We start from the raw sequence: 10327 nt of genomic DNA, 5'->3' as shown, positions 1-10327 counted from the left end.
CATCTGGATATACAAATTAAATTGACTACATCATGTCAAGTGATAAAACCATATTCTGCAATTGCACTGTCATCAATCATTTTAACGTTGGAAGTGACCATAGAAAGGTATGAGTTAAAGTGAAGATAGAGTCGAAAAGAGTGTATGAAAATGATAAACACGCCATGAAAAACAAAAATAAAGAATGATAAGGTGTTAGAGAAGAACAGCGATTTTGAGATTAATCTATCAAATCGCTTTGCTGTATTGCAAGATTTGCAAGGGATTAACATTACAGATCAAAATGAACAAATAGTCAAAAACATCCATGAATCTGCTAATAATATAGCACCACCAGAAAAACATTTTGTACATTCAAAAATATCTGATGTAATTATTGATTTACTGAAAAAAATGATAGACAATAAAAACTACAAGAAGTTTCACTTATAAACTGGAGCATGTTGAACTTGGCAAGATCATAAGAAAACGTATCCAAGAAGAAATACTTCAGTTTAATGTGAAGCTTGTGAAAAAGGCAATTGAAGAAAACAAAGGGATTAATAGAGCAGAATCAAGCTTGTAGAAAGCCAGACTGGTATTTTCATATAATTTTGTACTTTATTTTTTTCCCATACCAAAAGTAAAGCATTCCTCACATAATTTCTTTGAAAATATCTATGTATCATACTCCTTCCATACCATAAGAAAGCATGCCATCCTAATTGAAGATCATGTCCCTCCAATAATAATAATCTATGTTTCAAATTTATCCATTCTTTTACCCATGTAAGTACAGATGCCTGACAATATAGCTTCCAATCTAGTAGCCCAAAGCCCCCATTGTTTTTAGATTCTTGTAACATTTTCAATTTTATTCTTGCATTTTCCCCTTGCCGTATATACTTTAAGATTGTTCTATTTAATTCTTCAAAATATTTTTTCTCTACTTTTATCGGTATCGTTTGGAATAGAAAAAATAGCTTCAGTAATATATTCATTTTTATAGTGGCTATTCTCCCTATCATTGATAGTTGTAGATTCTTCCATTTCTCCAAGTCCAGCTTGATTTGTTACATTAATTTTATATAATTATCATCTTTAATTATTGCACATCTTGCTGTTAAATAGATATCTAGATATTTAACTTTCCTTACTATCTGAAGATCTATTTTGCCAATGTCTGATTTTTTTCAACATAGACCACCCTGTCCTTGAATGGCTGGGTGGACTGGACATTAACATTTGAACTATAAGAAGTCCATACATTTGCCATACACTAAATAATATAAAATCACTAAATGAAGTGTTGTAAGTTGAGGGCTACCTGTATTTCAAAAATAAACAAAAATAATTAAATGAACATCTATAATCATACATATGCCGAGCTTCCCCGGTTTAAAATTTAAAAGCATTTTAAAGAAGCAGTGTAAAAGGAAATATGCAGTTTGGTCTCATATTTATTTATCTGGCTTAGATCCTATTATTCATTCAGAACTGGAAGGTGAGGTAATTAGTATTTCATCCTCGTAGTTGTTCCTGGAACAAGTTGGGCTAAGAAAATATATCTTGTTCAAAGTCAACTCAGTGAGCTTCCATAGACCAGAATGGGGATCCCATCCTCTTAGTCAAGCACTCTATTACAGTCATGAATCTGGATCCCATCCTCTTAGTCAAGCACTCTATTACAGTCATGGCTTGATCCAATTTAGTTCATTATACTAGTGTTTCTCAACTTTGGCAACTTTAAGATATATGGACCTGAACTCCCAGAATTCCTCGCTAACATCATGGTAACAATGTTTGTTGGTGCAGGTTCTATATACAGATTAGTGCATCCACCCATGCCATGCTCAGATGCTTAGAGACCTCCAGAATTTCACTTTATCTTCAACTAAGGATCAACATTTCTAGGTCAATGAAGTAACACTGAGATTTCTGGGAATCATTCTGAAAACAGAATGTTATCGGGTTCTTGGGTGGTGAGAAAGCATTGTTGTTGTTTTTTTCCTATCTGTTAAGGAAAACAAGATTCCGGTGCTTTACCCTGTAGCCATTTCTGGATTCCTGCACTGTTCTAAGCCAGAGTTATGCAGCCATAAGAAAAATTGCAGAACGAACGTTTCTTCATCAGAATTATAAATTAGTATGTAAATGGATGTATTTATCAATGTTTATAAGACGCCCCATGCAACGCATATCGGCAAAGCCAGAAGAGCCATCCATCCGAGAGTCCTGTGGCCAAGGGAAACTTCGGCCAGAAAATTTGAAAGTTGAAATTCAGGCAGCGCGCAGGTCCTTTGGACAGTTTCCTTCTATTTCCGAAGGGCTTCGACTCCCCTCCCCCCCCCCCAAAAAACCTCCCACTTTTCGCAGAATAAAAGTTGGTGAATTTTGAGGAAGGAACTGCTTGCCGACACAAGGAATGTGCGGCTGAGGATTTGGGGACCCCCGACCTTTGGCTCTGATTTCGGCAGGTCCGGCAGCGCCTTGGCGGAGAATCAAATGGGAGCTCGGGAGCCCCTTCAGCACTAGGTGCCCGGGATCCAATGGTATTTAGGAAGGCCGATGCCCATCCAATGACAGACGGAGCCCCCGCTCCTCAACACCCTCGGCAGCGCTTTTCATTGTCGGCCACGACGATTCTGCCTTAAGGATCATTGGCAGAAATTAATGAGGTCGGACACACCTTCCACCCACTTCCCGACTCTCCAGAGAAGCTGCGGGCAACCCGCGGAGAATCGCCCGGCAAATTCCCGAAGCTGCCGCCTCATGATCGCCCGCGAACGGCCGCGGCGGAAGCAGGCGGCAGCCAGAGTAGGCGAACCCCCTCTCCGCGTAAGGGCAGCCCAACGCTCCGGAGCCGGGACTGCAGTTAGCCTTCCCTCCTCTCGGCCATGCTTCCGAGCGGCCTCGCTTGGCACTCCGAAAGTTCCGCCGCTCTGCTCGGCTTGCCCGGGGCCCCGGGTTTTGGCAATCTGGGCAAAAGTTTTCTGATTGAGAACCTGCTGAGGGCCGGCGAAGGCCCGTCGCGCCTCTCGCCGAGTCTGCCCGCCGCTCCGATCCCGCTCAAGTTGCGGGAACCAATGCGCGTTGCCGGAGAAGGCGCCTTCCCTGTCTGCGCCTGGCCTTTCCAAGCTTTGAAAGCTTCAGCAGCGGACGGCGCGGCTACGGAGGACACAGGAGGCGCGTTCCCAGCAACAGCCCCAGGTGAGCGACTACCTCCCGCGAGCTGTCCACGGTGGAAAAAAAATTCTGGGGCTGGGATCTCGCTTTCAGTCCTACGCAAAGGCTAAGCTCTCCTAGCAAGACCTTTCTGTCAACACAATAACGGGGCTCATACATCGACGTCAGTCATCCTGGGTTGGTTCTGGGTTAGCATGTCCTATGGACGCGGCTGCTGCCGTGTGTGGGGGACTCCAGCCAGATATCATGGCTTAGTAGACTGTGTAAACACAACCCGGGTGCAACTTGTTTAATGAACAAATCATTGCTTAATATAGGATGTGAATCCAGATTTACAGAGCAACTCTAGCGATAACTTTTCTGAAACCAGTTTCTGTGATTTCCATAGATTTAGTTCCAGATGGGTGAATGGTGCCTTAGAAAGGCTCTATTCGGGTGGGAACCCAGTGGGAGAGTCATTACATGGATCTCTCATTTCAACAGCACTGATCATAAGCTCCTCAACAGGATGGCTGAAATGCTCAGGATAAGATGCTTAGGATAAGAATTAACTTGGGACAGAATCAGACTCTCAATCTGGTAAACGGTAAATATTTCTGCTTTACTAAACGTAGAGGATTCTACCCTGTTAGCAAGCAATGTATTTTCAGATTCACAGAAATGGCACAGTGTGCTGGAATTTTATTTGTAAGGCCCTACAGCCTGTGAGGGCTGACACCAGCACCTCTTACTTATAACCTTTCTTTTAGTTTTTAATCAGTGGAAGGCTACTGTCGGCCTTCTTGTATCTCACATTTGAAACGTGCCTTATTGACTCCAACCTGAACCTATTCAAAAGGGCCTGCAGGAGGAACAAATCACCTAACCGTTTTTTCCCACCAGGATTCATCAAACAATGACTCTTTCATCTTCAGCAAACTATTGTGTTTCTCCACGGTCTTATATTTTGGGGGGCTCCAAAATAGGCATTGGGGCTTATTTTGGGGGAAACACGATATCAGGATGAGCAGCCCGGCTGGGTGCCCCACCTCCCAGCACACACAGAAGAGGCAGCGAGTGCGCGGGGGCTGATGGTGTCCGACACCAACTTCAGCCCCCTCGTCCCTTGGTCGGTACATTCTGGGGTTGTGCAGCCTGCACAGATGAGTTGATTACCTGTCCAAAGAGCAGATGAAGGCAGAGGCACAGGCAGAGGAGGCACACAATCCTGACACACTACCAGGCCATGGGAAAGCTAGAGACGGTGGGCTGAGTGAGTAGCCAGTTGCTGGAGACTTGTCCTTGGGTGGCGGCACCAGCAGCAGACGGAGGCAGAGGCATGGGGAGGAAGGCAGGTGATATGGCTGCCTCACACGGCCATGGGAAAGCCAAGAATTGGAGGGCTGGCTGTGGGTGGTTCATCTTTGTGTGGTGGCATCAGCAGCAGAGGCAGAGGCATGGAGGAAAGCAGGCAATCTGGATGTGCTGTGCGCGCCGCAGACAAGCCAAGAGACATGAAGACAAGGCTCCTGCAGCCAGCCGCCCACTCCGGCCCACTGACTCTCAGCTTTCCTGTGGCCTGTGCAGCATATCCGGATCACATACCTCCCCCACTCCACTTCTGCTTCCACCTGCTACTTGGACATGTAAATGTCCAAGTAGCAGGTGGAAATTTGTGCTACGTGAGCTGCAGCTGCTGCCAGACACCATCAGCCCCTGTGCCCTTACCGCCTCTGATGCTGGTCACACATGACCTTAACTGGGACTTACTTTTGGGGTAGGGCTTATTGTCAGCCCTAGAGCCATCTTTAATGGGGGTCTTCAGGGCTGCCACAGTGGTGACTGGGCAAGCTGTGGGAATGGGAGGGTGGAGGGGGAGATAGTGTGGGGTGTGTAATCATAACAACATTCTTTCCCTTGGGAATCAAGGACATCTTGCCAGCACCTGGGTAGATGTAACTGGAAGTTAACCGAAGTTGGGATAGTGACCTGATTGGACCATGTGATGCATATGGGAATGAAGGAACTTTGACTTTACTTTGGGTGGGGAAAATGCGGGGCCTTCAGATTCAGATATGCCAATATGACATATCTAATAAATTTATGCTTTGAGGAAGATGCCCGCTTCAGAGTTTTGATTCTATTGGGGATGTTATTTGGAACCCTGATATATTAGGAGCATGCTAAAAAAATCAGGCTGAGCGTTATTTGGGGGAGAATATGGGTAGTTGTGGCATTGTGTGCAAGTTGCAACTTCCAAACCAACTCCAAGGAGAGCACCATACCCAGTGTGTTGCTTTAAAATGGTCACAGATGCAAATGCTATTAAATGGAATGATAGATAATGCTGCTTCAAATTTATATAGCTTTTTAAAGTATTTTGATATTTTTGTATCCATTGTCTTAGCATGAATTGAGGAATAATAATTACTAACATTAACAATTAAAATAAGACATGTCTGGTGATTAATTAAACTTCAAAGGCTCATGATTTGGTGCAATATTTTCCAGACAGAATTTGTTTAATTGTAAAACTTAGCAGATTAAGCATGCAACACACACTGAATAATTTTAGCCTTGCTTATAGACTATTTGTTCTGCTCAGATTGGTAAAGCACAAAATATACATTAATAACTGACCTGGAAAAGCTTTATTCTGGGAAAAATAAAAGTTTTACTGTTAATCTCAGTAAAGCCTGTGCACACTGATTGAATTGGGTGGTCTTATATGTATTAATGTATTAATTCAACATTGGTCTGAAACATTTTATTATAATAAATTAAATAGTATTACTTATCCTTTCAAATCGCTCACTCATCTGAGGCAGCTGCTGATATTTCTAGTGTGGGGCACTTTTATGTTGGGATGCAGTCTTTCAAGATAGTTAACAGTAATAAATTAATATATCAAATATATGATGCTGGTGATATAAATATATTGTTGGTTTGGAGTTAATAGAATAACATGTTAGAAACATGCTATTCTGTTTCACATGCTGTAATCATTGAAAAGAAGAACAAATGTACTTTTAAACAAACTATAATATGATAATAAAGTTTTGAACTTTAGCAGTTTCATTTTGATTCAATCCCTTTTACTTCTATGGGATTATATAATTTAGATTTTTACTTTAATAATAAGATAAAGTAATGTCTACTGCAGTTTTCTTAGGTCAAATGCAAAAAGCCTAGGCATCCACTAGATGGAAACAAGGATATGATAGCTTAATCTCTAAATAATGTACAAGGTGAACCTAAATAGCTATCTCAATTTAATAAGTCTGCCTGATTTGTAGTCAATTTTCAATGCAAATTTACCTAAAAATCAGTGATCAGTTTGCAACTATGTAACTCAAATTCTTATACATATTTATTGAAAATAAGCTTGCATTACATACATTGTCACTTGATTGCTTCAGAGGTGGTATCCAGCCAGTTCTGACAGCTTCAGGAGAACTGGTAGCAGAATTTTTGAGTAGTTTGGAAAACTGGTAAATACTACCTCTGGTTGGCCCCGCCCCCATCTATACTCTGCTTCCCGAATCCCAGCTGATTGGCTGGGTCTTTTTTTGTTGCTCTGTACAGGAGAATGGAGCTGGAAAGCAGGTTAATGGAGTGGGGTGGAAATGGAGATTTTGCAGTATCCTTCCCCTGCCATGCCCACCAAGATATGCCCACCAAGCCCACCACACCCACCAAGGCACACCACGCTTATCAAGCCATGTCCACAGAAGTGGTAGTAAAAAAGTTTGAATACCACCACTGGATTGCTTTTATGCTCACATCTCTCCTCCTTTACCACTGCTACTTCTGCAACCAGCATGTTGCATATTTTAACAAATAGTACTGGAAATAGGGACCACAAGTAATACAGACAGAAGCTCTGTCTGCCACGTTATGTCTCTACATTTTTTTTAGTAACAAGCTGCTGCTCTAGACTTGACTAGCTAACAGTACAGCAAGTTATCCTGGCCAAGAGAGGGCTGTTCTCCACTGACTAGGATAGTATTTTATGCCTCCCTGGAGAGACCCAGTTTACAACTTGAACATTGAGTCAAATTCCTTGTGTGTCCAATCACAGCTGGCCAATAAAAGAATTCTAATTCTAAATAGATGAAACTTCTTAGGACCAAAATATGGTCACAAAACAACTTCGAATGAACCTGGATATGAAAAAGAGAAAAATGAACCAAACTATTCAACTCTCTAAAGTTATGATTAAAGGGTCTGTGCAAAATTTAGAGGCTCTTAATGATATTCATGTTGTATTTTGTTTTTCAAAATATCTTGTCTCAGAACAATATATTTCAAACTAAGGAAACCTTCAAGGGGAGAAAAGTCTATTAGAAAAATTCAGGCCAAACATCAGGATGGTAGCACTTGAAGGATGGTACAAGGTCAGGGTGTCAAACGATGGCAGTAAAGAGATAATCAAAGCTCTGCTCCTTTTAAATGTGCATTAGATGCATCTCATGCACGTAAAAAGAAGCAATTTTTCAATTTCCCAGTTGTGCCTATCTCTTTTTTAAAGTTTTATTTGTTTTATTAGTATAATATATAAAAATTCCATTTCAATCAAACAGTGTGTTGTCTGGGTACAATTGTTTTTAAGCGATCATAATCAGATCATAATCAAGGTGTTTACAGTAACATTTATCACAATAACATTAATACTGTAGTAACAATAATATTTTGTTTGTCCATTGTAACAAATTTCCATTTTAACATTTATCCTTTTTATGTCCCTTTCTTTCTAGCTTCTGTTTTTATTGTCTAGCCATCGATAAAATGAGTCCCATATTAAAAAGTATTTGCTTTCTTCTTTGTCCTTAATAGTAATTGTTAGTCTATCCATTTCTGCACATTCGGTATTTTCTTAATTACATTCTCATCTGTCGGGATCTCATCACACTTCCATTGTTGAGCATATACAATTCTGGCTGTGGCTAAAACATGTAAAATCAAGTATATAGTCCCTTTATAGTATTTTTCTGATAGAAAGCCCAATGAGAATATTTGTGGTTTTATGCTTATATATTGTTTTATCATTTTTCCAACCAGATATGTATTTTTGTCCAATATTTTTTAGCTTTTAGACATGTCCACCACATATGAACCAGGTGTTTGGTTACATTTCCAACATTTAGCAGATCTATCCTTATACATTTTCGCCAATCTTTGTTGGTACAAAATGCCATCTGTAAAACATTTTATAAAATTTTCTTTATATGCAGTTGACATAGTCAATTTAACATTTCTATTCCACAGTTTCTACCATTTGTCTAGTTCTATTGCATATCCAAAATTTTTAGCCCAAACAATCGTTGTCTCCTTTATTTGCTCATTTTCAAGTTTAATACGCAATAAATAATAATATATTTTCTTTATCAATTTTTCATCCGTTCCAGTTAGTATCTGGTCCAATTCTGTTAATAAACATTGCATAGTAGCCACAAACGCAGATACAATCTCGATACAAGAAAGATGCTAAAATGTATGGTTTTAATAAAGCATCTTTCTTGTATCGAGATTGTACCTGCATTTGTTCCTACCATGCAATGTCTATACCTTGACTGCTAAGTTCTTGCTTGATTTTTAATTCCCCCATTTCATTTAAAATATCTTTATATCTTATTTTTCCATATTAATAATAGTCAGATGAATCAATGCTTCCATTGTGGAAAGCCAGACCGGCATTTTCTTTAATTTTAAGCCATACTGATAACGATGCATTTCTAACATAATGTCTTTGAAAATATCTTATTCTTCCCATACCATAGGAAGGCATGCCAGCCTAGTTGAAGGTTGTTCCCCTCTAAAGTTATAATCTTTTATGCCTCAAATTAATCCATTCTTTCACCCAAGTTACTGTATTTTTCAGACTATAAGATGCTGTGAAGTATAAGAAGCACCTAGCTTTTGGGAGGAAAACAAGAAAAAAAAATCTGCCTCTGCCTCCCAGCAATTTGCCTCCTTGCAGCAAACAGCAAAAAAGCCTGGTCAGCTTCAGCACAACTTGATTTAGCATGAGCAGCTGATTGTTGGTTGGATTGACCTCCCAATGATCAGCTGTTCGATCAGTGGAGGCAGCAATAGGCCGCAGGGATTGCCATCACCTATTGCCACCTCCTCTTTTCGGCCTTCGCATGCCCCATTTTTGGCTCATTCCAGGTGGCGGGGATCAGTGCGCGCTCATGACCAGCGAACCCCTTGTCAACGAAAGTGCAATGGTCATGTCTCCATTTACCATCACTTAGCTGATTGTTTATGATATATTGTTTTAATCATATTAATAAATCTATCCCCAAAGTCCATATATTTTAATTGTAATAGCATCAGTTGTGCCTATCATTTTGATGTCATTGATTCCACCATTGATGTGGGTGGTGAGGAATAAAATGATTTAGACATGATTGAACTAGGTATCAACCATAAGAAAATATTATCCTCTAGGAATTTTAGCTTTTGTTGCACAATCGTATATAATCCACTACTTTGTCCCCAAACTTGGTCTATGCATTGAGAAATTTCTGGCTAATCACAAAGCAGCTGAATCTCACTCCCCCAATAAATGGTAGCATACCTCAGCTAATTCTCCCTTTTCTTATGGAATGAAATTGTATTCCTCTAAAATGGGTCGCCAACTTTTTGGACCTCAGGGACCACCAAACTCATAATTTTAAATCCCAGGGACCACTAACTGGTTCTGTGGGCATGGCCTAATTTGTGGGTGTGGCTTGGTGGTCATGTGATTGGCTGGGTATGGCTTGTATGTAAATATTATAAATATTTATATAAATATTGACTTTTTTATTAAAAAAGAGCAACTTTTACCCCAAATCAGGCAAAGCAGGCAGGAAGATTGAGTTGCTCACAGAATCACAGAGTCACAAATCTACCTTTCTGCAATCTGTTACCTGAGTCTGCACTGAAAAATAGAAGCTTCAGTCTTCGAGTCTGGGAAGGAAGGCAACATTCCAGCTGTTCAGCTCTGCTCTCAAGCCACTTCTCCCCTTATAGCACTGAGCTGAGCTTCTTGGCTTTTGAAATCCAGCAGTGAGCACGCAGAGACTCCCTCTGTGCTGGTTTTTAGCTCAGATGAGACCCAGTTTGGAGAACCAATAGAGATTGAGGTGAGAGGTAAGAGCAGGGAGGGTGGGCAATATTTTCCCTAGAGCTTCTC

The 10327-nt window shown here is 40.6% G+C and overlaps 1 protein-coding gene across 3 annotated transcripts in view; it reads left to right on the top strand.

Annotated features, from left to right (window-relative positions):
• The first annotated feature begins 586 nt into the window (after positions 1-586).
• DBX2 (developing brain homeobox 2) overlaps positions 587-10327 on the top strand; it is a 28550-nt gene continuing 18809 nt past the window's right edge. For 2 of the 3 annotated variants that reach the window (XM_087934404.1, XM_026717019.2), the window contains exon 1: positions 587-3189. In XM_087934404.1, the coding sequence (XP_087790530.1) occupies positions 2877-3189 (313 nt within the window). In that variant the 5' untranslated portion in view covers positions 587-2876. Of the gene's footprint in view, positions 3190-4851; positions 4922-10327 lie in introns of those variants that run through there. The other variant, XM_087934405.1, reaches the window with a different exon arrangement.

This window comes from Pseudonaja textilis, chromosome 5, assembly GCF_049901715.1.
Source record: "Pseudonaja textilis isolate UNSWEBS1 chromosome 5, rPseTex1.2, whole genome shotgun sequence".
Lineage (NCBI taxonomy): Eukaryota > Metazoa > Chordata > Lepidosauria > Squamata > Elapidae > Pseudonaja > Pseudonaja textilis.
This window is presented reverse-complemented; position numbering and strand designations above follow the sequence as displayed.